Consider the following 27,108-nt stretch of genomic DNA (forward strand, 5'->3'; position numbering starts at 1 on the left):
TCTAGGAACAGAGGGGAAGGGATTCCTGGCCACTTCAATAGCAACAAGCTGGTAATCTGCTGATCCTTTTACTCCTAGTTTGGGCAAGGCTTGGCTGCAGGAGAGTGATGCCTCAGCTTTTGTACAGTCACATACTGGGTCACATTCACCCACTGGGCACACAAACTGGAGAAATGTTGTTGAATGGAAAACATGAGCAGTCATACAGGCCATGTTCAGGTGCTGTTGTTGGCTACCTCCTGTGTTTTAAACCGTTTACTCACGTCTGGTGGCCACTGCTCACTAACACGACCCTAGTAGGCTTTACCTTCCTAGACCAGACTGGCTGGCACCAGGATCAGGAACCTGCTCCTGCTGAGCCTCTGTCAGCTCCAGTTAACAGGGCATGGATGAAAGCCCTATTTCTGACCTGTAGTCAGGAACCCCCTCTGTGGCAGGAACCATCACAGAGTCACCATCACAGAACCCTAGAGTTAGAATGAGTATACCAGTCAAATTGTGATATCAGAGGTTCCGAGCCCATTCTACTCATTCTATTTCTGTGGCTGCAACCCTGACTGAGGAGAAGAATAAACATTTGTTGTGTGAGCACGACAGTGAAAACTGAATGGCACTACATATTTATAACGTGTCCGTAAGGTGTTAACTGAACTTAAATCATTAAGCCTGTAGTTTGAAAACCTGTTTTGTCAAGTAGGATAATCCTCACTCGCAAAACTGACAGTTACGATTGTGGTGTAGAGACCATATCCTAGGCCTAACTGACACACCCTTCAGGGCAGGGAAGCCATAATCTTATAGTCAGTCTCCCTCTGGGACACAAGTCATGTCTCGAAAAACTAACTCCAGCTGACTGTCTCCATGATGCAAGTTCTAGTTACTTAGCATGATATATGGCATTAAAGTACACTACAGTACTAGTCTGTGGAGTAGGCCCCTCCCACTTTAAACTCACGCATTACATTTTGCAGGCTGTAATTATTACTTATCAGATGTTCTATAAATAACCACGTTTCCATCCAGTCATACCGTATAAAATCACAACCGCTATGATTAAAACAGGACGTTTCAGTACCATTTTATGAATTTCTTCGTTTGACATGGTGGAATCTTTTTGTGTCTAAAATGAATTATGCGAGAGATGGTGGTGGAAACGCCTTTATGTGTAAATATTGATATAATAACCATCATATCGAAGTAAACTTGGAGTTACGCTATGATATGGTGTGTGGCTCTCCATCAACGACAAGACGATGACTCAGAAACCCATTCCGTTTATTAGGCTACAGATTAAATAAATGATGATGAACATCACAGGGTGGTGAAAGTGCACAGTAACGATGCTACTTTCCCAAAAATATCAAGGGTTTTATTCTAGTGACATGATCGATGCTTAACTGCCATTTGACAACTATACATATTTTTGCTGTTATCCATAATAATCTCATGTAAACTAGCCTACCCTCACAGCCTATCCGCACTGTATCTGCGAGCTGTTGGTTAGAGTGCATGTGCCAAGACCAGAGTAGGCACATTTGCTATTTAACGCAACAGTTTTTGTGACAAAACTATCGTTTTAGAGTTGAAAATGCGATGGAATCACATTGAACTTTGTTTTTTTATTTGGTACATGAAAAAGTGTGTTTTGTGTGCTCTAGGTCATCACGTACTGCGTTTTATCCGCAAAATGTCCGTTTGGTGAAAAACAATGTACATATTTACTTCATGCAGATTCTTTAATATTTGCATGATAATCTGTCGTTATGCCTAGACAGGATGAGGGACAGGAAATGCTAGTTAATTATGTTAATATGCTATATTTATAGAACTAAGCATAGCTATAAATGCTGACTGTCATAGCACTAGAAAGAGACTGAAGCAGATTCAAAAGGCTTTGAAGGCTCAACTCTTTGGAGTTTAGTTCTTCTTCGGCGCTGCCTCCGGGCCCATTGTTTCTAAACATATCACAAGGTTTTGTTTCACTCTTCACCACGTGACTTTCCTTTACTATGACAGTGAGCTGTCAGTGCGTGGCAGACAGTGCGAACACCACTATAACAATCCTCTGTTTGTCCCAGCCATGGCAGAGCGAGGAGGGGGCCCAACATGCAGAACTCACAACCCATTTAAACGCTGCCTCTCAACTATTTTGATTTGACATCCTCAGCTGGGGAAGCAGTGGCTTTCTTTAGAATAGATAGGATAGTCTGCCTTTCTCTCCTAATCCTCTTCAGAAACATCCAATACACTTAAACCAGCAGCTGCTATTGGTCTGAACATCCATATTAATACCATTTGGTTTCCTGTCTTCGCTGAAATATCCCGACCCTCCCAGCCACCACACACAGACACTCCCACCCCTTGGCCTTCGTGTTGTCCTACCCACCCCTTGGCCTTCGTGTTGTCCTACCCACCCCTTGGCCTTCGTGTTGTCCTACCCACCCCTTGGCCTTCGTGTTGTCCTACCCACCCCTTGGCCTTCGTGTTGTCCTACCCACCCCATGGCCTTCGTGTTGTCCTACCCACCCCATGGCCTTCGTGTTGTCCTACCCACCCCATGGCCTTCGTGTTGTCCTACCCACCCCATGGCCTTCGTGTTGTCCTACCCACCCCTTGGCCTTCGTGTTGTCCTACCCACCCCTTGGCCTTCGTGTTGTCCTACCCACCCCTTGGCCTTCGTGTTGTCCTACCTAAGCTCTTCTCTTCCCACATTTCCCTTCAGCAGGTTGTCAGATTGTGGAGTGAGAGAGAAAAAAATACCTTTAGAAACAGACTCACTCTGGGGCAGCTAGCACCATGATCCCCAATCACACTACACTATGATCTGATGCAACTGGTTGGTTATGCTGGGTTAGCTTTAGCTCTGCATCAAGTAGTCCATGTTGTGGCCGCTGTACAAGACTTATTGATTGGCTACTCCCTAAGGTAAAGGAGCACCACATCAACCCTTCCCAGGTCCCACTATGTTCCATTCAAGGAACAACAACTCAACCCTTCCCAGGTCCCACTATGTTCCATGCTTTCTATGTTGTATTCATGGAGTATTCATGGGGTACCCATAGTATTCATGGGGTACCCATATGTTATTTATTTATTTTTTGCTCTTTTGCACCCCAGTATCTCTTACTTGCACATCATTATCTGCACATCTATCACTCCAGTGTTAATGCTAAATTGTAATTATTTCGCCACTATGGCCTATTTATTGCCTTACCTCCCTAATTCTACTACATTTGCACACACTACATCATAGATTTTTCTATTGTGTATGTTTGTTTATCCCATGTGAAACTCTGTGTTGTTGATTTTGTCGCACTGCTTTGCTTTATCCTGGTCAGGTCACAGTTGTAAATGAGAACTTGTTCTCAACTGGCCTACCTGGTTAAATAAAGGTGAAATAAAAAAACTGTAACAAACAAAAGCATTGTGCATTGCTCAAGTTCTGCTGCATGTCAGAACATACGACGAGCCTTGATGTCTTCATAGTCAAATTTATTTGCATATGTAAATTGCAAAAGATGTGGCACATGAGCTAGTAAGCAAATACCTCCTTGTTACGCAGCAGCGTAAAGGCCAGGTGTGCTCAGCCAGCACGTCACGCAAAAAAATCCCTTTCCGGGTAAAATGGCTTCTATGTTTTCCAGGCGTTTGGCTTGGCACTGAGCTGGAGTTACCATGTACAGTAGAAATACATCACAGCAGGACCTTGGCCAAGTCCTAAATGATACCCTATTCCCTATACAGTACACAGAGAATAGGGTGCCATTTGGGATTATGCCCTTGTCACAAGGCCAATCAAACAAATGTGTTTGCCCTTTCCTCTGCCCAGTGATTGGAAACACATTTCCTTCAAATGCACATTGCTCAAACTATATCAGATGTGCCATAGTGCCTACATTAGTTATTGAGCAATAGTGTGAGTTGTGAAGATTGACTGGCACACCTAAAGTGCCTCAAAAGTGGCAATCTTTGAGTTGATTGCCTGGATCAAGAGAAGTAGCAACTCCTAGCCTACTCTCTCCAGAACGGCATGTGGTAATCACATGATCAGGCGTGATTCTGTATTACCATCATATAAACCACCATATATTTCCTGTATAGTGCACTACCTTTGACCAGGGCTATTGGGCTCTGGTCAAAATAATATGCACTATATAGGGAATAGGGTGCCATTTGGGACGCAAAGAGTCAGATGGCTTCTATCACTGTGCTTACTGTCCCCTCCCTGAGTTATCAGGAGGAAGGAACGGTAGGCAGCCATATGTGAAATCTGTTCAATTAGCATCTCTACTTTAGTTTTACACACTAATGGATATTTCATATGATAATCAGCATGCAGCATCAGCATTCTGTATGCGAGGTAGCCCTGCATAGGGACCCGCTGACAAATGGAGATCTTTGCTATTGTGCCTTAGGCTACTAGCTAGAATGTGACAGAAATTCTGTTTGAACACTTGGGCCTGTGTATTTTTAGGCCTTTTCGGTGAACGTTGAACCTTCAATAATTCTATAGTAAGATGTAAGGCAGCTCTGCTTCTAACTCCTAAGAAACTTTGCAGAATTTTTTTTGTGTGTGTTATTTCTTACATTATTTGCCCATGTTTTTAATTTTTTTTATTACATACAGCTGGAAATAACTTTTGGATGTCAGAGTGGCGGTAACTCGCCAGCATTACGACCAGGAATACGACTTTCCCGAATTGGATCCTTTGTTCGTACCCCCAGGGAAATTTAACTTCATCCAGAGGCTGCTCCAAAACACTGCAGGAACCAGGCTATGAGGGGTGGCCAGTCCTCTTCTGGCTGTGCCGGGTGGAGATTATAACAGAACATGGCCAAGATCTTCATAGATGACCAGCAGGGTCAAATAATAATAATAATCACAGTGGTTGTAGAGGGTGCAACAGGTCAGCACCTCAGGAGTAAATGTCAGTTGGCTTTTCGTAGCCGATCACATTCAGAATATCTCTACCGCTCCTACTGTCTCTAGAGAGTTGAAAACAGCAGGTCTGGGACAGGTAGCACGTCCGGTGAACAGGTCAGGGTTCCATAGCTGCAGGCAGAACAGTTGAAACTGGAGCAGCAGCACGGCCAGGTGGACAGCAAAGAGTTATCAGGCCAGGTAGTCATGAGGCATGGTCCTAGGGCTGAGTGAGAGTGTGTGAGAGAGAGAGAGAGAGAGTATACTGAAATACTCCAGATATAACAGACTGACCCTAGCCCCCCGACTCATAAATACTGGAGGCTGAGACAGGAGGGGTCGGGAGACACTGTGGCCCCATCCGACAATACCCCCGGACAGGGCCAAACAGGAAGGATATAACCCCACCCACTTTGCCAAAGCACAGCCCCCACACCACTGGAGAGAGAACTTCAACCACCAACTTACCATCCTGAGACAAGGCCGAGTATAGCCCACAAAGATCTACGCCACGGCACAACCCAAGGGGGGGCGCCAACCCAGACAGGAAGATCACGTTAGTGACTCAACCCACTCAAGTGTCGCACCCCTTCTAGGGATGGCATGGAAGAGCACCAGCAAGCCAGTGATTCAGTCCCCGTAATAGGGTTAGAGGCAGAGAATCCCAGTGGAGAGAGGGGAACGGAGACAGCAAGGGCGGTTCGTTGCTCCAGTGCCTTTCCGTTCACCTTCACACTCCTGGGCCAGACTACACTCAATCATAGGGCCTACTGAAGAGATGAGTCTTCAGTAAAGGCTTAAAGGTTGAGACCGAGTCTGCGTCTCTCACATGGGTAGGCAGCCCATTCCCTAAAAATGGAGCTCTATAGGAGAAAGCCCTGCCTCCAGCTCTTTGCTTAGAAATTCTAGGGACAATTAGGAGGCCTGCGTCTTGTGACCGTAGCGTACGTGTAGGTATGTACGGCAGGACCAAATCAGAGAGAGATAGGTAGGAGCAAGCCCATGTAATGCTTTGTAGGTTAGCGGTAAAATCTTGAAATCAGCCCTAGCCTTAACAGGAAGCCAGTGTAGAGAGGCTAGCACTGGACTAATATGATCACATTTTTTTGGTTCTAGTCAAGATTCTAGCAGCCGTGTTTAGCACTAACTGAAGTTTATTTAGTGCTTTATCCGTGTAGCCGGAAAGTAGAGCATTGTAGTAGTCTAACCTAGAATGACAAAAGCATGGATACATTTTTCTGCATCATTTTTGGACAGAAAGTTTCTGATTTTTTCAATGTTACGTAGATGGGGGAAAAAAGCTGTCCTTGAAACAGTCTTGATATGTTTGTCAAAAGAGAGATCAGGGTCCTTCACAGTTTTATTTGAGACGACTGTACAACCATCAAGATTAATTGTCAGATTTAACAGAAGATCTCTCTGTCTCTTGGGACCTAGAACAAGCATCTCTGTTTTGTCCGAGTTTATAAGTAGAAGATTTGCAGCCATCCACTTCCTTATGTCTGAAACACAGGGTTCCAGCGAGGGCAATTTTGGGGCTTCACCATGTTTCATCGAAATGTACAGCTGTGTGTCATCCGCATAGCAGTGAAATTTAACATTATGTTTCCGAATGACATCACCAAGAGGTAAAATATATAGTGAAAACAATAGTGGTCCCAAAACGGAACCTTGAGGAACACCGAAATTTACAGTTGATTTGTCAGAGGACAAATCATCCACAGAGACAAACTGATATCTTTCCGACAGATAAGATCTAAACCAGGCCAGAACTTGTCCATGTAGACCAATTTTGGTTTCTAATCTCTCCAAAAGAATGTGGTGATCGATGGTATCAAAAGTAGCACTAAGGTCTAGGAGCACAAGGACAGATGCAGAGCCTCGGTCTGACGCCATTAAAAGGTAATTTACCACCTTCACAAGTGCAGTCTCAGTGCTATGATGGTGTCTAAAACAAAACTGAAGCGTTTCGTATACATTGTCTTCAGGAAGGCAGTGAGTTGCTGCGCAACAGCTTTTTCTAAAAGTTTTGAGAGAAATGGGAGATTTGATATAGGCCGATTAGTTTTTTATATATTCTGGGTGAAGATTTGGCTTTTTCAAGAGAGGCTTTATTACTGTCACTTTTAGTGAGTTTGGTACACATCCAGTGGATAGAGAGCCGTTTATTATGTTCAACATAGTAGGGCCAAGCACAGGAAGCAGCTCTTTCAGTAGTTTAGTTGCAATAGAGTCCAGTATGCAGCTTGAAGGTTTAGAGGCCATGATTATTTTCATCATTGTGTCAAGAGATATAGTACTGAAAAACTTGAGTGTCTCCCTTGATCCTAGGTCCTGGCAGAGTTGTGCAGACTCAGGACAACTGAGCTTTGGATGAATACGCAGATTTAAAGAGGAGTCTGTAATTTGCTTTCTAATGATCATGATCTTTTCCTCAAAGAAGTTCATGAATTTATCACTGCTGAAGTGAAAACCATCCTCTCTTGGGGAATGCTGCTTTTTTGTTAGCTTTGCGACAGTATCAAAATACATTTTGGATTGTTCTTATTTTCCTCAATTAAGTTGGAAAAATAGGATGATCGAGCAGCAGTGAGGGCTCTTCGATACTTTCCAAGCTAGTTGGAAGACTTCCAGTTTGGTGTGGCGCCATTTCCGTTCCAATTTTCTGGAAGCTTGCTTCAGAGCTCGGGTATTTTCTGTATACCAGGGAGCTAGTTTCTTACGACAAATGTTTTTTGTTTTGGGGGGTGCGACTGCATCTAGGGTATTGCACAAGGTTAAATTGAGTTCCTCAGTTAGGTGGTTAACTGATTTTTGTACTCTGACGTCCTTAGGTAGGCGGAGGGAGTCTGGAAGGGCATCTAGGAATCTTTGGGTTGTCTGAGAATTTATAGTATGACTTTTGATGATCCTTGGTTGGGGTCTGAGCAGATTAGGTCCAGAGTATGACTGTGGCAGTGAGTAGGTCCGGAGACATGTTGGACAAAACCCACTGAGTCGATGATGGCTCCGAAAGCCTTTTGGAGTGAGTCTGTGGACTTTTCCATGTGAATATTAAAGTCACCAAAAATTAGAATATTATCTGCCATGACTACAAGGTCCGATAGGGAACTCAGTGAGGAACGCTGTATATGGCCCAGGAGGCCTATAAACAGTAGCTATACAAAGTGATTGAGTAGGCTGTATAGATTTCATGACTAGAAGCTCAAAAGACGAAAACGTTTTTTTTTTGTAAATTGAAATTTGCTATCATAAATGTTAGCAACACCTCCGCCTTTGCGGGATGCGCGGGGATATGGTCACTAGTGTAACCAGCAGGTGAGGGCTCATTTAACACAGTAAATTCATCAGTCTTAAGCCATGTTTCAGTCAGGCCAATCACATCAAGATTATGATCAGTGATTAGTTCATTGACTATAATTGCCTTGGAAGTGAGGGATCTAACATTTAAGTAGCCTTATTTTGAAATGTGAAGTATCACAATCTTTCAATAATGGCAGGAATGGAGGAGGTCTTTATTCCAGTGAGATTGCTCAGGCGAACACCGCCATGTTTAGTTTTGCCCAACCTAGGTCGAGGCACAGCCACAGTCTCAATGGGGATAGCTGAGCTGACTACACTGACTGTGCTAGTGGCAGACTCCACTAAGCTGGCAGGCTGGCTAACAGGGTGCAGGCCAGGCAGCAGGCTATCTCATTGTGGAGCTAAGGGAGTTAGAGCCCTGTCTCTGTTTCTAGATAAGATGAGAGCACCCCTCCAGCTAGGATGGAGTCCTTCACTCCTCAACAGGCCAGGCTTGGTCCTGTTTATGGGTGAGTCCCAGAAAGAGGGCCAATTATCGACAAATTCTATCTTTTGGGAGGGGCAGAAAACAGTTTTCAACCAGCGATTGAGTTGTGAGACTCTGCTGTAGAGCTCATCATTCCCCCTAACAGATGCAATGAGGATCCCCTTCCAGACCGACATCAGGGATTGTAACATTCTCTGTTTCACGGAAACATGGTTCTCTCGGGATATACTGTCCCCGTCCATACAACAAGCTGGGTTCTCAGTACTCCGCGCAGTCAGGAATAAAGAACTCTCCCGGGAAGAGGAAAGGCAGGGGTTTATGTTTCATGATTAGCTACTCATGGTGTAATTGTGATAACATACAGAAACTCTAGTCCTTTTGTTTACCTGACCTAGAATACGTCATGCCGACCGTAGAGAATTATCTTTGGTAATAGTCACAGCCGTGTATAGTCCCCCTCAAGCCGATACCACGATGACCCTCAAAGAACTACACTGGACTTTATGCAAACTGGAAACCACATATCCTGAGGCCGCATTTATTGTAGCTAGGAATTTTAACAAAGCAAATCTGAGGAAAATGCTACTGAAGTTCTACCAACACATTGACTGTAGTACTGTAAAACATTAGACCACTACTACTCAACTTTCTGAAATGCCCCGCTCTCCCTGATCACGACTCCATTTTGCTCCTCCCTTCCTATAGGCACAAAATCAGCACGGGTACTTTCTGTTTAAGGTCTATTCGACACTGGTCTGACCAATCGGAATCCATGCTTCAAGATAGTTTTGATCACGTGGACTGGGATATGTTCCGGGTAGCCTCAGAGAATAACATCGACAAATACACAGATGCAGTGACTGAGTTCATCAGGAAGTGTATAGGAGATGTTGTAGTACAGTACAGAGACATAGTGTAGTCGCAATTCAATGGCTCAGACACGAGATGTATGTGGCAGGGTCTATAGGCAATCACGGAGTACAAAGGGAAAACCAGCCACGTCGGCGGACACCGTCTTACTTCTGGACAAGCTAAACACCTTCTTCACCCACTTTGAGGATAACACAGTGCCACCGACGCGGCCCGCTACCAAGGACTATGGGCTCTCCTTCTCCGTGGCCGACGTGAGTAAGACATTTAAGCATATTTACCCTCGCAAGGCTGCCGGCCCAGACGGCATCCATAGCCGCGTCCTCAGAGCATACGCAGACCAGCTGGCTGGGGTGTTTACGGACATATTCAATCTCTCCCTATCCCAGTCTGCTGTCCCCACTTGCTTCAAGATGGCCACCATTGTTCCTCTACCCAAGATACAAAGGTAACTGAACTAAATTACTATAGCCCCACGTCATTATGAAGTCATTGAGAGGCAAGTTAAGGATCATATCACCTCTACCTTACCTGACATCCTAGATCCACAATTTGCTTATCACCCCAAATAATCCACAGACGATGCAATCGCCATTGCACTGCACACTGCCCTATCCCATCTGGACAATGGGTATACCTATGTAAGAATGCTGTTCATTGACTATAGCTCAGCATTCAAACCATAGTACCCTCTAAGCTCATCATTAAGCTCAGGCCCTGAGTCCAAACCCCACCCTGTGCAACTGGGTCCTGGATTGCCTGATGGGCCACCCCCAGGTGGTGAAGGTAGGAAACAACACCTCCACTTCGCTGATCCTCAACATAGGGGCCCCAAAAGGGTGTGTGCTCAGCCCCCTCCTGTACTCCCTGTTCACCCATGACTGTGTGGCCATGCACGCCTACAACTCAATCATCAAGTTTGCAGATGACACAATAGTAGTAGGCCTGATTACCAACAATGACGAGACAGCCTACAGGGAGGAGGTGAGGGCCCTGGGAGAGTGGTGCCAGGAAAATAGTTTCTCACTCAACGTCAACAAAACAAAGGAGCTGATTGTGGCAGTGGTGTGAAGCCCCTCTCCACACCAATACCACTCTCTGTTGCCATCTATGCATAGTCACTTTAATTAACTCTACCTACGTGTACATACTACCTCAACTAACCGGTGCCCCCGCACATGGACTCTGTACCAGCACCCCCCTGTATATATTGTTATTTTTTTATTGCTCCTCTTTAATTACTTGTTACTTTTATCTCTTATTCTTATCTGTATTTTTTTTAACTGCACTGTTGGTTAGAGCCTGTAAGTAAGCATTTCACTGTAAGGTCTACACCTGTTGTATTCGACGCATGTGACGAATACAAATTTATTTGATGGTGGACTTCAGGAAACAGCATCGACGGGGCCGCAGTAAAGAAGGTGGAACGCTTCAACTTCCTCGGCTTACACATCACTGAAATGGTCCACTCACGCAGATAGTGGTGAAGAAGGTGCAACAGCACCTCTTCAACCTCAGGAGGCTGAAGAAATTTGGCTTGTCACCAAAAACACTCACAAACTTTCCCAGATGCACAATCGAGAGCATCCTGTCGGGCTGTATCACTGCCTGGTACGGTAATTGCACCGCCCGCAACCGCAGGGCTCTTCAGAGGGTGGTGTTCGTCTGCCCAACGCATCGCCGGGGGCAAACTACCTGCCCTCCAGGACACCCACAGCACCCAATGTCACAGGAAGGCCAAAAAGATCATCAAGGACATCAACCACCCGAGCCACGGCCTGTTCACCCCGCTCTCATCAAGAAGGAGAGGTCAGTACAGGTGCATCAAAGCTGGGACCGAGAGACTGAAAAACAGGCCTTCAGACTGTTAAATAGCCATCACTAGCCGGCTTCCACCAGGTTATGTAACCCTGCACCTTAGAGGCTGCTGCCCTATATACATAGACTTGGAATCACTAGTCTTCAATTTGCTTACCGCCCCAATAGATCCACAGACGATGCAATCATCATCGCACTGCACACTGCCCTATCCCATCTGGACAAGAGGAATACCTATGTAAGAATGAATAGTTAATAATAATGTTTACATACTGCTTTACTCATCTCATCTGTATATACTGTATTCTACTTTATTTTAGTCAATGCCACTCTGACATTGCTCAATCTAATATTTGTATATTTCTTAATTCCACTCTTTTACTTTTAGATTTGTGTGTATTGTTGTGAATTGTTAGATACTACTGCACTGTTGGAGCTAGAAACACAAGCATTTCGCTACACCCGCAATAACATCTGCTAAAAATGTGTATGTGACAGATAAAATGTGATTTGAGTTGAAGCTGCACTGTCAGATGTTCAGATGCAGAGTGTTGGCTGTTGTGGGTGGTTGTCAGGATCAGTCTTTGTTCTGCTCTGCGTGGCTCGCCAAGGCAGTTCTAGTAATACATTTGGATAATGTGAATAAAGTAGGCTACTGCTTTAAGGGTGGCTGGGCACACTGTTTGTTTGCATCCAAATATTTACTTGTGGCCTAGTAATAGTAGCTCTTCTAGTCATCTTGAAATGCAAACTGGATTGCATTCAGTTTCAACTGAACTAAGACCACCACACCTTGAATGACGGAATGGAAATGTCCTAAGGTAATATCTAACTGGGTTAATCTGATAAGCGACCCGTGAACGTGTCATCAGGAAGCCAGGAGGGATTTTGAGTATTGACCTCATATCCTGATCCACAGGAGGTTGGTGGCACCTTAATTGGGGAGGAGTGGCATCAAATATGTCAAACACATGGTTTGATGCCATTCCATTTGCCTCCGTTCCAGCCATTATTATGAGCCTTTCTCCCCTCAGCAGCATCCACTGATCATGATGTGTTTTCAGGAATGATGCTTTGACACACTAATTCAAATAATCCTGCATTATCAGTACTGATGTCACATGTCTTAGTATCGGGAATACTTCCCACTCCTCAATAGAGACTGGTCAGAGTCACGTTAGCCAGGTGCCGTACCGTTATTGGCCAGGTGTAGCGAGATATTATGGACAGATAATAGCGAATACCTAGTAAACAGTCACCACTAGCTGCTAGCCAGCCTCCGCCGGCCTCCTAGTCACCACTAGCGGCCTCCGCCCAGTACCCTGCCCTGAACCTTAGTCACTGTTATTAGCTGGCTAACACCCGGTACTCTACCCGGTACTCTACCCGGTACTCTATCCTTAGAGACTACTGCCCTATGTACATAGTCATTAAACACTGGTCACTTTTAATAATGTTCATACTGTTTGATCACTTCATATGTATACACTGTATTCTAGTCATGACTCATCAAATACAGTATAACTACTGCTTTACACACCTTTTCTATTCATATAGTATTCATACTGTCTATACACACCATTATATTTTGAGTGTACAAAACATTAAGAACACCTTCCTGATATTGAGTTGAACCCCTTTTGCCCTCAGAACAGCCTCAATTTGTCAGTGCATGAACTCTACAAGGTGTCAAAAGCATTCCACAGCCATGCAATCTCCATAGACAAACATTGACAGTAGAATGGCCCTACTTAAGAGCTCAGTGATTTTCAATGTAGCACCGTCATAGGATGCCACATTTCCAACAAGTGAGTTTGTCAAATTTATGCCCTGCTAGAGCTCCCCCGGTCAACTGTAAGTACTGTTGTGAAGTAGAAACGTCGAGGAGCAACAACTTTCATGCCGTGATATGGTGGGCCACACAAGCTCATAGAACGGGACCGCCAAGTGATGTAGCACGTAAAAATCGTCTGTCCTCGGTTGCAACACTCACTACAGAGTCCCAAACTGCCTCGAAGCAACGTCAGCCGAGCAGCCGCACACAAGCCTAAGATCACCATGCGCAATGCCAAGTGTCGGCCGGAGTGGTGTAAAGCTCGCAACCATTGGACTCTGGAGGAGTGGAAACGCATTCTCTGGAGTGATGAATCACGCTTCACCATCTGGCAGTCTGACGGACAATTCTGGGTTTGGCTGATGCCAGGAGAATGCTACCTTACCCAATGCATAGTGTCATCTGTAAAGTTGGAATAATGGTCTGGGGCTGTTTTTCATGGTTTGTGCTAGGTCCCTTAGTTCCAGTGAAGGGAAATCTTAACGCTACAGCAGACAATTACATTCTAGACGATTCTGTGCTTCCAACTTTGTGCCAACAGTTTAGGGAAGGCCCCTTCCTGTTTCAGCATGACAATGTCCCCGTGCACAAAGCGAGGTCCATACAGAAATGGTTTGTTGAGATGTGTTGAAGAACTTGACTGGCCTGCACAGAGCCCTAACCTCAACCCCATCGAACACCTTTGGGATGATTTGGAACGCAGACTGCGAGCTGTTGTGGAAAATCAGATATTTGCACAGATACATGAACTTGTGAATTCAATTTAGACTTTATTACAAACGTAACAGAGCCGAGCCCTTCCATGGAAAATACAAAATTCTCTAATCACAGAGTTCTGACTTTATAGTTTTTCCCGTCTTTACATAGCACATATAGTGCATCCTTGTATGTACATGAACAGCTCCTATTGGCCTTATAGTTCTCCCATCTTTGCATTACGTATAGAATCCCCTCCCTCTATATGAAAATAGCTCCTCTTGACCTTTCTACACCATTATCTTTCCATCTCAGTTCTTGCTTGTTAACGCCCACATCTGACAGCTGTATAGGTTATAATGGTAGCAGGCCCTGTTCATATATGTTCCATTCCTTATATAGCCACTCTGTCTTAGCACTTCAAAGTGGACAGTCTAAACACTGCCTGCTAATATTGGAGTCATGCGTTTTGCATGAGTTTCACTACCACAGAGCCAAGCCTAATCGGCCAACATCAGTGCCCGACCTCACTAATGCTCTCTGACATTGCTCGTTCTGAAATGTCTTAATTTCTTTATTTTTACTTTTTGGATTATGTGTGTATTGTTTTGTATTACTGCACTGTTGGAACTAGAAACACAAGCATTTCGCTGCACCTGCGATAACTTCTGCAAGTCTGTGTACGTGACCAATAAACCTTGATTTGATAGTATATTCAGATGGAATTACACTTCAGAATGAGGATGTGACGTGTAGTACTTACATTGGCAGGTGATTTTTTTTAAAAAAAATAATAAAAAATAAAATAAAATGTACAGCCCAGCCAATAAGTTACTAGCAACCTTTGACCTATGCTTTTGCTACACCAAATTGGATAAAGGGACATTCCTGGAATCTTAGTGAGAGCCTTCTATGCTGCTGAGGCATGGAGAGTTCCATGTTTGGATGGATGATGTGATATTTGGGGTATTATTGAATTTGACTTATTTTAGGGTGATGTGAATAGCAAAGACCCTGTCAGCTCTTGGTACAGTGCTGAATTGTTATAGAGGTTATAATGATTGTCGGTCCACATTCAAAACTCTCCAGCTTAATGAAGTTTGTTCCACTTTGATTACCAGCCAAAATTAACTTTAAGATTGCAGGCAAGCACCCATGTAGACTACTTGTATCGTTTGTTCTTGTGGCCAGTAACATTGTGAATAGGCCGAGACATCATTTGGTTGGCTTTACTAGTTTTCCTCTGCTTGTAACAAGAAAATATGTTCCATTATTATTTATGATCTCACCCTTTTTAGTAGGTTAATAGGATCAGCACACCCCTTAGTGATGTGAAAGTAGCTTAAACACAACCAGGCCTATTAGTTTGTCAATTCTGGAAACACAGTCTGTACTAATGCTCATTGTCAGTGCCAAGTTGATCAGGCCCTAGCTATTCCATTGTTTCACACGAGGGAAAACCCCTGTGGAGTTACTGAACAAACTAGGCTTAGTCTGACATTTCACTCATTGAGTTTGTTTGCTTTTAATATGAGCATAGTTATTTGAGTGTCAGTGGCCCCTGTATTTTAATGTGGCGCGTTTGTGTGGGGAAAGAATAAGGCGATTGTGGTGTATAGTAAGTGATTCCCAAAGCTTGACCTGAATAATTGATAATTGAGCATTGAGAATCACCCTTGAACCCAGGCTGTGTCAATCAATCAATCAAATGTATTTATAAAGCCATTTTTTACGTCAGCCGACGTCACAAAGTGCTATACAGAAACCCAGCCTAAAACCCCAAACAGCAAGCAATGCAGATGTAGAAGCACAGTGGCAGGGAAAAACTCCCTAGAAAAGCAGGAACCTAGGAAGAAATCTAGATAGTAACCAGGCTCTGAGGCACTCAAGTGAAGCATAGATGGTCAGCAGAGTCAAATAATAATCAATGGTTGTAGCGGGTGCAACAGGTCAGCACCTCAGGAGTAAATGTCAGTTGGCTTTTCATAGCCCAGCATTCAGAGTTTGAGACCACAGGTGTGGTTGAGAGAGTCGAAAACAGCAGATCCGGGATGAGGTAGCACGTCCGGTGAACAGGTCAGGGTTCCATAGCCGCAGGCAGAACAGTTGATACTGGAGCAGGAGCATGACCAGGTGGACTGGGGACAGCAAGGAGTCATCAGGCCAGGTAGTCCTGAGGCATGAGGCCAGGGCTCAGATCCTTCGGGAGGGAGAGAATTAGAGGGAGCATACTTAAATTCACACAGGACACTGGATAAGACAGGAGAAATACTCCAGATATAACAGACCCTGCCCCTGATACAAACTATTGCAGCATAAATACTGGAGGCTGAGACAGGAGGGGTCAGGAGATACTATGGCCCCATTCGATGATAGCCCCGGACAGGGCCAACTAGGCAGGATATAACCCCACCCACTTTGCCAAAGCACAGCCCCCACACCACTAGAGGGATATCTTCAACCACCAACTTAATACCCTGAGACAAGGCCGAGTATAGCCCACGAAGATCTCCCCCACGGCACGAACCCGAGGGGGGCACCAAACCCGGACAGGAAGATCACGTTAGTGATTCAACCCACTCAAGTGACGCACCCCTCCTAGGGACGGGGTGGAAGAGCACCAGAAAGCCAGTGACTCAGTCCCAAAATAGTGTTAGGGGCAGAGAATCCCGGTGAGGAGAGGGGAACCGGCCAGGCAGAGACAGCAAGGGTGGTTCGTCGCTCCAGTGCCTTTCCGTTCACCTTCACACTCCCTGGGCCAGACTACACTCAGTCATAAGACCTACTGAAGAGATGAGTCTTCAATAAAGACTTAAATGTCGAGACCGAGTCTGCGTCTCTCACATGGATCGGCAGACCACTCCATAAAAATGGAGCTCTATAGGAGAAAGCCCTGCCTCCAGCTCTTTGCTTAGAAATTCCAGGGACAGTAAGGAGGCCTGCATCTTGTGACCGTAGTGTATGTGTAGGTATGTACGGCAGAACCAAATCGGAGCGATGGGTAGGAGCAAGCCCATGTAATGCTTTGTAGGTTAGCAGTAAAACCTTGAAATCAGCCCTAGCCTTAACAGGAAGCCAATGTAGAGGAGCAATATGATCACATTTTTTTGGTTCTAGTTTCTAGCAGCCATGTTTAGCACTAACTGAAGTTTATTTAGTGCTTTATCCGGGTAGCCGGAAAGTAGAGTATTGCAGTAGTCTAATCTAGAAGTGACAAAAGCATGGATTAATTTTTATGCATCATTTTTTGGGCAGAAAGTTTCATATTTTTGCAATGTTACAAAGATGGAAAAAACTGTCCTTGAAATAGTCTTGATATGTTTGTCAAAAGAGAAATCAGGGTCCAGAGTAACGCCGAGGTCCTTCAGGTTTATTTGAGATGACTGTACAACCATCAAGATTAATTGTCAGATCCAACAGAAGATCTCTTTTTTTCTTGGGACCTAGAACTAGCAACTCTGTTTTGAGTTTAAAAGTAAAACATTTGCCACCATCCACTTCCTTATGTCTAAAACACAGTCTTCCAGGGAGGGCAATTTTGGGGTTTCATCGAAATGTACAGCTGTGTATTGTCCGCATAGCAGTGAAAGTTAACATTTATGTTTCCGAATTACATCACCAAGAAATATATAGTGTAAACAATAGTGGTCCTAAAACAAAGCCTTGAGGAACACTGAAACGTACAGTTGATTTGTCAGAGGACAAACCATCCACAGAGACAAACTGATATCTTTCTGACAGATAAGATCTAACTCCAAAAGAATGTGGTGATCGATGGTGTCAAAAGCAGCACTAAGGTCTAGGAGTCCGGACAACCTAAGGTCCTGGGACCTGGACAAACTCTACAGATTTGTGTCTCAATTCTCGGTCAACAGACCCCTATCTAGAACAAACTCTGAATTGGAGAAACTTTAATGTGGGCATCCGGCTCCAGTGTGTCGCTAATGTTACGGCTGAGAATTGCCAGGCTCCTTAAGATACTTAGGTGCCGATACGATATGTATTGCGATTTGATACTGCGATTTATATTCCGATTTAATGTTCCAAACATATGGCTCACTATATGTCTGCTGCAGAGAAACAAGAGAGCATGAGGAAGCTAGTTTTGATCCGTCAGGGAAATAGAAGTGCTGAAAACATGTTGGCTCACTATTTAAAAAGAAGATGGAGAACAAGCTATAGGATGGGTAATTTGCAGAGTTTTGGCGCAGGTACAGCGGACTAGGGCGGTATCAAGCAAGAACAAAATATTGTTTAGTGCAAGGGCAAAACAACTAAACATGCATCCCTTGGGGTCCCCAGGACCGAGTTTGGGAAACGCTGCTCTATGGGGTATTACGTCAGAGTTGTTTTGGCCCAGACTTAGGCCTACACATTGAAGTAGTTTGTGGCCTGTCTGTCGTCCCTTTAGGCGATTTGTGTTTTTTATGGATCACAACAGCCTGGGGTGTCTGCAGATTTCCCTGAGGGGTTGTTAGGCTGCTCATTCTACTGTATTGTAATCTCACCACAGTAACAGGATCAGCTGGTGGTTGGACTCAACAACATGATTATTGGAGACCTGGCCACAGCAAGGCCCAGGAGAATGTGTTTAACCTGAATCTGCTGGTGTGCTGCTCATCTGCTTAGGGTAGGCTACAAATACTCTACAATTAGTGTGCACCCCAAATGCCCCGGGCAAAAGTAGTTCACTATAAAAGGAATAGGGTGCCATTTGGGTATAAGTCTAGTGCCAGTGATGAAATTAAGCAAACACCCTGAAAATAGAATTTAGAAATATAGGCTATTCAATTTTAAGCATACTGGGAGTATTAACCATTCCATACACAGTTTTGTTTGATCTATTGTCTTAATATGTGTAGTGCTAGCCTGTACATTTTGTAATAACATTGTAGGCTAATTGCCCCTTGGGGATAAAGGATTTTTTTGGTTGTTGTGTGAATTAAATGTGATAACTGTTTGATGGCTTTAGGAAAGGAACCAGCCTCTAATGGCCCCATGTGTCTGTCCTCTTGTCTTGTAGTGTCATGGAGGATGGGAAGCCGGTGTGGGCGCCCCACCCAGGAGATGGGTTCCAGCTGGGGACCATAGTGGACATAGGAGCAGACAGCTTGACCATCGAGCCGCTGAAACAGGGGCAAAAGGTGGGTGATCACACACGCATGTTCAAAAACAGACGTCCATGATCACTAATATTTTCCACCCAGAGAATTGACATAATGGTGTGGTGTGGAGGCCACCAGTGAAACATCTACTTTAAAAACTCCAAGAGGCAGTTTTTAGATGGTACACTATAGATCAAGGGTGCTCAACTCTTACCCTACGAAGTCCGGAACCTGATGGTTTTCTGTTCTACCTAATAATTAATTGCAACCTAAATCAGTCCCTGATTAGAGGGGGAACAATTTAAAAAAAGCAGTGGAACTGGTTTTCGAGGTCCAGAGTTGCGTTTGAGGGCTGCAGATGGTACCCTGCAGACGGTACCCTGTAGACGGTACCCTGTAGACGGTACCCTTCAGATGGTACCCTGCAGATCAGGGATCACCAACTAGATTCAGACTGGCTCTAACCACAATAGAAAGAGGAGTGGGAGGCCCCGGTGCACAACTGAGAAAGAGGACAAGTATATTAGAGTGTCTAGTTTGAGAAACAGATGCTCACAAGTCCTCAACTGGCAGCTTCATGAAATAGTACCCGCAAAACACCAGTCTCAACGTCAACAGTGAAGAGGCAACCCCGGGATGCTGGCCTTCTAGGCAAAGTTGCAAGGAAAAAGCCATATCTCAGACTGGACAATAAAAAGAAAATATTAAGATGGGCAAAAGCACACAGACACAGGACAGAGGAACTCTGCTTAGAAGGCCAGCATCCCGGGGTTGCCTCTTCACTGTTGACGCAGAACATCCAATTTGTTTTTTCTTTGTGAACAATTGTAATTTTAAGAGTGGAAAAACGAAAACAAATCTAAAACCAGGAAAATAAAACTGAGAACATCATTTAGGAAAATATTAAACATATCATTTTATGGGGGATCACATTTTAAAGGTCCAACTTAGTTGTTTATTAACCATTCTTTTACCAAGTATATTGACAGACTACTTTCTCTTGTACAATAAGGACCCATGGGGAGAGAAGAGAAGAATGTGCCTATTTGAAAGCTAGAAAAAAAAAAATGTAGCTTGCGACGTGTTTAATTTTTTTAAAGTAGCTCTCATTCTAGAAAAGCTACAGCGGGCGCCCTATACTTGATACCCGACAGAGGGCGCCCTATACATGAAACCCGACAGAGGGTAACTTCCGACACCGGTACAAAATGAAGCCCCAGTATCTGAGGTCAAGTTGGCTTTCCCATAGAAGCCACCAGTCACTGCTATTTCACTTTTCCACTAGGCTAGATCATGTGTTACACTCTGTGCAAAGTTTTTGATGTTAGCCAAACCCAGTTTCTATGGTAGCTCATGCTTTCTTGTGTGGCTCTGTCATCAGCTGAACGTCCTCCTCAAACAATCTGTTCACTTAGTGTATTTACATCCGGCCCATAAAGCATGGGACTCTGTCAGATCCTTTATTATGAAGGAAGCTGTGTGCGCGTAACGGATGTGTCCATTCTCCGGCCCTTATGGCCAGTTCTGGGCCTTAACACGGAGTCTGAGGGGCACAATGTGTGTTCTGTCCAGCAGCAGCCAGTTTGTGCCAGTGTACGGTGAGCTCCCTTGTCACCCAGCCCGCTCATAGCAGCAGCGGCATACGCAGCCTGGCAGATCCCTGTAGGGGGACTTCAGGAGAGAGGTGTTGCTCGGTGCATGACACCACGTCACACTCACAGCTTTAGCCACAATGGCAGACTCTGTGGCCCACAGCATTAGGTAATGTGTTCCTGACTGGGACTGCGTCCCCAATGGCACCCTATTCCCTATACCCTATTCCCTATACAGTACACTACTTTAGACCGGAGCCCTGTGAGTCCTGGTTGAAAATATTGCACTATAAAGGGAATAGGGTGCCATTTGGGACGCTGACAGTTTCTGCACTGTTTCACTCTGCCTTGGTGTCGGTGAAAGAGCAAGAGACCGAGGGGGGAGGGATGTGTTTAAATTCAGGGGGCATTGCGTCATCCTCCTCCCCTTCCTTCTCTCCCTCTCCCGCTCCTCTAAACTTCAGTCACCTCACATGGCTCAGTGCTATAAAATCCTGCCAGTTTGGGGCTATTGCAGGAAAGAATGAACTAACTGTATGTCAGCTTGGCTTTTTCAACCTTGAGATTTTAAATCCCTCTTGCTGTGCCTCTTTATTTGGAGAGACTAAGGCCGCATCCCAAATAGCAACCTACTCCCTATATAGTGCAATACTTTCAAAAGTAGTGCTCTACATGGAAGAGGGTGATGGACTAGAGTGCCATTTGAGACACGGCCTAAATTGCTGGCCCAGCAGAGGCCAACCGGGCACTATGGCCCACAGGAGGGAGCTGAGGCCAACAGGGCATACAGGAGGGAGCTGAGGCCATCCGGGCCCCATGGCCCACAGGAGGGAGGTGAGGCCAACAGGGCCCACAGGAGGGAGCTGAGGCCAACAGGGCCCCAAGGCCCACAGGAGTGAGCTGGGGCCAACAGGGCCCTATGGCCCACAGGAGGGAGCTGAGAGCAAACAACAGGGCCCTATGGCCCACAGGAGGGAGCTGAGAGCAAGCAACAGGGCCCTATGGCCCACAGGAGGGAGCTGAGAGCAAACAACAGGGCCCTATGGCCTACAGGAGGGGGCTGAGAGCAAACAACAGGACCCTATGACCCAGAGGAGGGAGCTGGGGCCAACAGTGCCTCAAGGCCCAGAGGAGGGAGCTGGGGCCAACAGTGCCTCAAGGCCCAGAGGAGGGAGCTGGGGCCAACAGTGCCTCAAGGCCCAGAGGAGGGAGCTGGGGCCAACAGTGCCCCATGGCCCACAGGAGGGAGCAGGCTCTGGCTGACTGCATCCCATATGTCACCCTTTTCCCTACATAGTGCATTACTTTTGACCAGCGGTTAGGGCAGTGGTCAAAAGTAGTGCACTATGTAGGGAATAGGGTGCCTTTTGGGACGTATCCACTGTGTCTGGTTTGTTCTAGCTAGCTACACATCTCAGCCTATCAGACCCACTTAGTAGTCTAAGGTCTTATGTCAACCCACATGTGTTCCCCACACAAACTTCTCAAATATTTGTTAAACATGTTCATTTTTCCCTAGTGTAATGTCTGAATCACTTGTGGAGTGGTAAGGTAAAATGGCAGAAGGCTTTTAGCTGGTGTTGTGTTATAGGGGCTGGCCAGGAGAATGTCTCCTGGAAGCCAGCGAGCTTTCACTAACTTTGGTTAGCCTAGTAGTGCAGAAGAGAACTTACTGTATGTTTGTTCATAATTCTATAAACATGGATGTATATCCCGTAAATGCTTTAATCAAAATCCCATTACGTTGGATTAGTTAACTTTGGGATAAACTATGTATTTCTTTGTAGCTTGGACTTACCTGCCCCCCCTTAGTTTGGACTTTTAACACATGTGAAAAATCAGAAGCATGTGACTGTGTTTTCTTTCAAGCTCCCTGGGAGGGAGGGAGGGAGGGAGGGAGGGAGAGAGGTAAAACTCATCAGCCAGACTACCCCTTTGGTTTTCTGTCACGCTAACTTGAAATCGCAATGTGCTTTGAGACGTGTTTAGGATTCTGAAATAACCCATAGTGTTTACCCTAAACACGTGCTATGAGTAACAAACACACACACCCTACTAACGCCAGAGTAGCTCCAGCCTCACAACACTTGTCTAGCTGTATTGTTTTTCCTGGGCCATGTATGTGTACTGATAACTGTAGTGAATATGGCGTGGTGGCTGTACTCTGCAGTGGAGGTGCTGACGAACGACCATGGGAGAGCTTCTAGCCAGCCACCACCGCACCTCTCTAGCTAGCTCCCAGATCCTCTTTCTGCCTCTCTCCAAATAATGAATTGTCCCCTGATGTGTCTCTTACTGCTGCGTACGCCAGGCCCTCATCCTGCTGTTGGTTCTGTTTGATTGAAGCAATGGCATCTGAACAGTCAGTATTTTTAGTAGCTCATTGGGAGTGCAAAAATAACACATTGACAGACTTGAAAAGACTCCTGACTTATATCATTAAAAGCAAGCACATTGATTGGAATCCAAATATACTTAATTATTAAAATGTTCTCCTTTCTCTCTCCTTTGGATATTGTTTAATGTACTAGCCCACGTCTTGATGTAGTTGCCCACTCTTCAACAAAGAGAACAGCCTAGTGTCAGCATAGTGGCATGCTAAAAGTACAACAGACTAGTTGATCATCTGTCACCTCCATCTTGTTTTACCAGAGCTTTACGGCCCAGCTCAACCAAGTGTTTCCGGCTGAGGATGATGTCAACAAACATGTGGAAGACAACTGTGAGTTTGTTTTACCAAAAGTCTTCAGTCTCCACAAGGTTTTTGTTTCTCACCATCTCATAAAGCTACCCTAACTGACACCTAAGTGTTTTTACAGCACTATATGAAGTTATGAACTAAATTACAACCCTGAAACTGTTGCCCAACGCAAATGATTCCCCTGAGGATTGAGGAATTCCATTTTGTTCCATTTTGTTCTCATGTGTTTTCCATTTTGATCCATCTTCTTCTTTTGACAGTTGTGATTAGTCTGGCTTAACTTCAGATCTGTTGTTTTTCAGGTTCTTTAATGTACTTGAATGAAGCCACTCTCTTGAACAACGTCCGTGTGCGGTATAGTAAAGACAGAATTTATGTAAGTACTTTATAACAGACATAGCTATATCCTGCTGTCTGCCTCATCAATCTGGTTTAAACAGCTGTGTACCATGGTAAACAGGCCACAGGTTGAACCAGCATGAGTGAGTTCGATAGAACACCCACTCATTATCATGCTAAAGCCATGTCACTTCAGTCTCTCTGTGCCTACTGTACTGTATGTGTTGTGGTGGGTCCCCTCCCTCCCTGCTTCCCAGTGTGACAGGCGTGATGGGCTTGTCATTGTCACTCAGGGCTGCCTGTCAGGTGTCTGCTGGGAGGGAGGCACATACACACAGCTAGCTCTTGTCGTCACTCTCCCTGCTGGCCCCTGTGTCCACCCCAGGCTCGGGTGACCTCTATAATCAGCCAGGGAGCAGAACAGAGCCAGGGAGTGCTATCCTGTTCCCCACTGAACTTAATTAGGTCCTCTGAAGTGACAGGGGGGAGGCAGGGGGATGTGAATGCCAGCAGGTGCGGAGAACAGACCGGTGGGACACTTGTTTTCCAACAGGTGGCATCTAGTGGTTGCAGTGAGAAACTGCCTGCTTTGTCCTACGAAGTGACAATTCCTTTTAGCAGTGATGGGACTCAAGTGTTTTCTTAGGTCACTGAGAAAAAACAGGGTGTTATGTCAACACAAGTGTACGCTCCAAAAGCATTTGATATGAATTTTAAAGTACAGCGTCTCACTAAAAACAGATTCCTACATGTGTACTAGAGTATTTCTGACTTGTCTTTGTTTTTCTCCCAGACGTTTGTAGCTAATATCCTGATAGCAGTGAACCCCTACTATGACATCCCAAAGCTCTATGCTCCAGAGACCATTAAACAGTACCATGGGAGGTCCCTGGGCACCCTGCCGCCCCACGTCTACGCTATCGGTGAGAACTGGGAAGGAAGGTTCCAAACGGCACCCTATTCCCTGTATAGTGCACTACTTTTTTATATGGGCACTATATAGGTCAAAAGTAGTGTGCTATGTAGGGAATAGGATGCCATTTGGGACTTAGACACAAAGTCTCTGCCACTGTTGGGCTGATAATGTGTTACGCTTTCACATCTGTCCACCAGAGGGCAGTCTATAGTCATTTTCACATTATTCTCAGTCTTTGCTTACCAGTGTGATTTAGCTACCTATTAACAGGGTTGGGGAGTAACGATTACATGTAATCTGAGCCGTTACATGTAAGGGATTGCAAAAAAACTAACTGTAATCCGTTATGTTACCAGCAAAAATATTGTAATCAGATTACAAATGCTTTTGAAAAAGTAGATGATTATTTCGAGGATTACTTTTAAATTCAAAAAGGATGTTTACAAAAAAAAACTTTGACACTTCTCTGTTTTCTCAATGACATTCAAATCGGCATTGAAAAAATATACAAATTTATGTTTGTTCCACCTGAGCGAGTCTGACCAGAGGTCAGAGACCCCTATGACGACACACCAAATGTGTTTGATGGATTTCGGGAAAAGAGCAGGAATGGACTTTTGTAGGCTACAGTCCAAGCTGTCTTCCAATGGTGCGACTATCCAACTTGAATAAACGCTTGGAGGTAAGGATGACAGCAGTGGTGTAGTCTACGGCGATAGAGATATCACTTATTATTGATATCTACATAGTGCATTGATGTGAATCACACTGCTGCTCTCTCATTTAGCTATTTGCACCTTATGGATTGTGGTTGTTGTGGATGGCTGTTCACAAATCTAAATGCATATTTGAACCCAATAATGGTTGAATTCAAGAAGTTTAACCTGCCTATCAATCATTGTTTTTGAAACCAGTTGACAGCCAGTGAAAATGCGCTCTTGTAGCAGCTGCATAGTGTGGATCCCATCCCAAGTCTTGCTTCTATTACTCTGTCTAATTCATGCTGATATAACATTTTAAAAATCCATTGGCCTGATGGACACATTCTCAAACTCGCACACTTTTGATAGACTTAAAGGAGCAATCTGTAGACGCTACATCCATTTTTGGACTTATAAATGATATATACATCCATTTATTCTTGAAGAATATAACTTATAAATGCCTGATGAGTTTAGTTCAACTGTCACACTCTATGAGAACCCAACATATAAGCTTGTTTTACCCCAACGTTTGTAAACAAAGTAAATGTAAACAAACACTGTATAGCCTGTATAGCCTTTGCATCCATATCTCTGTCTATTAATCTGAGCGGTTACATTTTTCGAGGCCCATCCCTCAGCTTTTTCCCAAAACAGAGGCGGGGCAGCCGTTTTGTTATTGAAACATTTTGTTATTGAAACAATAGGCCTATAGCAAATGCAGAATATGGCATACATTTTTTACGTCAATAGCACTTTTCAGTAGTGCTCAAAGCATGCCATTCCATTAGAGCAGAATTTATTTTTCAACTCAAAATAATGAGCCCAATCAGTCCTCCATGACAACATAACCATAAACAACAGAGTAGGGCTGGCTAATAAGTCCTTCGTTTTGGGGTCATGCTCAGGTAAAACAATTTGGCTAATCTATACTTCCATATTTCCAAGTTTTATTCTTGAAGATCAAGGGGTATAACATTTATTGGAATGACTGGAATTCTGATAGACTTTGGTTTTTAATGTAAAGATATAATTGTATTGTATTATTATATGTAGTAGAAAGCAATGGGTTAGAAGAAGCCTACATAACCAAACCATAAAGTAACATGCAACATCCATATATGGCCAGATATGTAAACTTTAACATTGATTTATCCTGCAAGCATGCCATTCCATGAGCGCAGCATTTATTTTTAAACGGATTGGGCTCATGTTTTTCAATCAATGAGCCCATTCAGTCCTCCATGACAACAAAATCATAAACAACAGAGTAGGGCTGGCTAATAAGTCCATAGTTTTGGGGTCATGCTCAGGTAAAAAAATGTGGTTAATCTATACATCCATATTTCCAAGTCTTATTATTGGAGATCAATAATAATAAAAAGCGATGGGTTAGAAGAAGCAAAATGTAACATCCATATATATGGCCAGCTACAGTATGTAAACTTTAACATTGATTTATCCTGCAATAGATGTCGTTCAATTGGTAACATACATTTTTGTATTCTTCTAATGCCTCTTAGGGGGAAAGTAATCTAAAAGTAACAAAGTGTAATCAGATTACGTTACTGAGTTTGGGTAATCCAAAAGTTACTGATTTTAATTTTGGACAGGTAACTAGTAACTGTAACGGACTACATTTAGAAAGCAACCTACCCAACCCTGTGTATTAACAGTGATCATTCATTGTGCAGTGTGACTTTGCTAATGCAAACATCATCTTGAGGATCAGAGAAGTTATGTCACTGAGGTACAGGGTAAACAATGAATACTGTCATCTAGCATGTTCTTTAGAAGTACAAGGAGCATTCATTGTACAGTTTGC

The 27,108-nt window shown here is 44.4% G+C and overlaps 1 protein-coding gene across 6 annotated transcripts in view; it reads left to right on the forward strand.

The window, feature by feature from the left end:
- LOC106571274 (unconventional myosin-VI) overlaps positions 1–27,108 on the forward strand; it is a 136,875-nt gene that overhangs the window by 18,608 nt on the left and 91,159 nt on the right. For 5 of the 6 annotated variants that reach the window (XM_014144128.2, XM_045695626.1, XM_045695627.1 and 2 more), the window contains exons 2-5: positions 18,953–19,073; positions 23,279–23,348; positions 23,630–23,703; positions 24,460–24,589. In XM_014144128.2, the coding sequence (XP_013999603.1) occupies positions 18,957–19,073; positions 23,279–23,348; positions 23,630–23,703; positions 24,460–24,589 (391 nt within the window). In that variant the 5' untranslated portion in view covers positions 18,953–18,956. Of the gene's footprint in view, positions 1–18,442; positions 18,560–18,952; positions 19,074–23,278; positions 23,349–23,629; positions 23,704–24,459; positions 24,590–27,108 lie in introns of all 6 variants that reach the window. The other variant, XM_014144131.2, reaches the window with a different exon arrangement.

Source organism: Salmo salar, chromosome ssa15 (genome assembly GCF_905237065.1).
Source record: "Salmo salar chromosome ssa15, Ssal_v3.1, whole genome shotgun sequence".
NCBI classification, from domain to species: domain Eukaryota; kingdom Metazoa; phylum Chordata; class Actinopteri; order Salmoniformes; family Salmonidae; genus Salmo; species Salmo salar.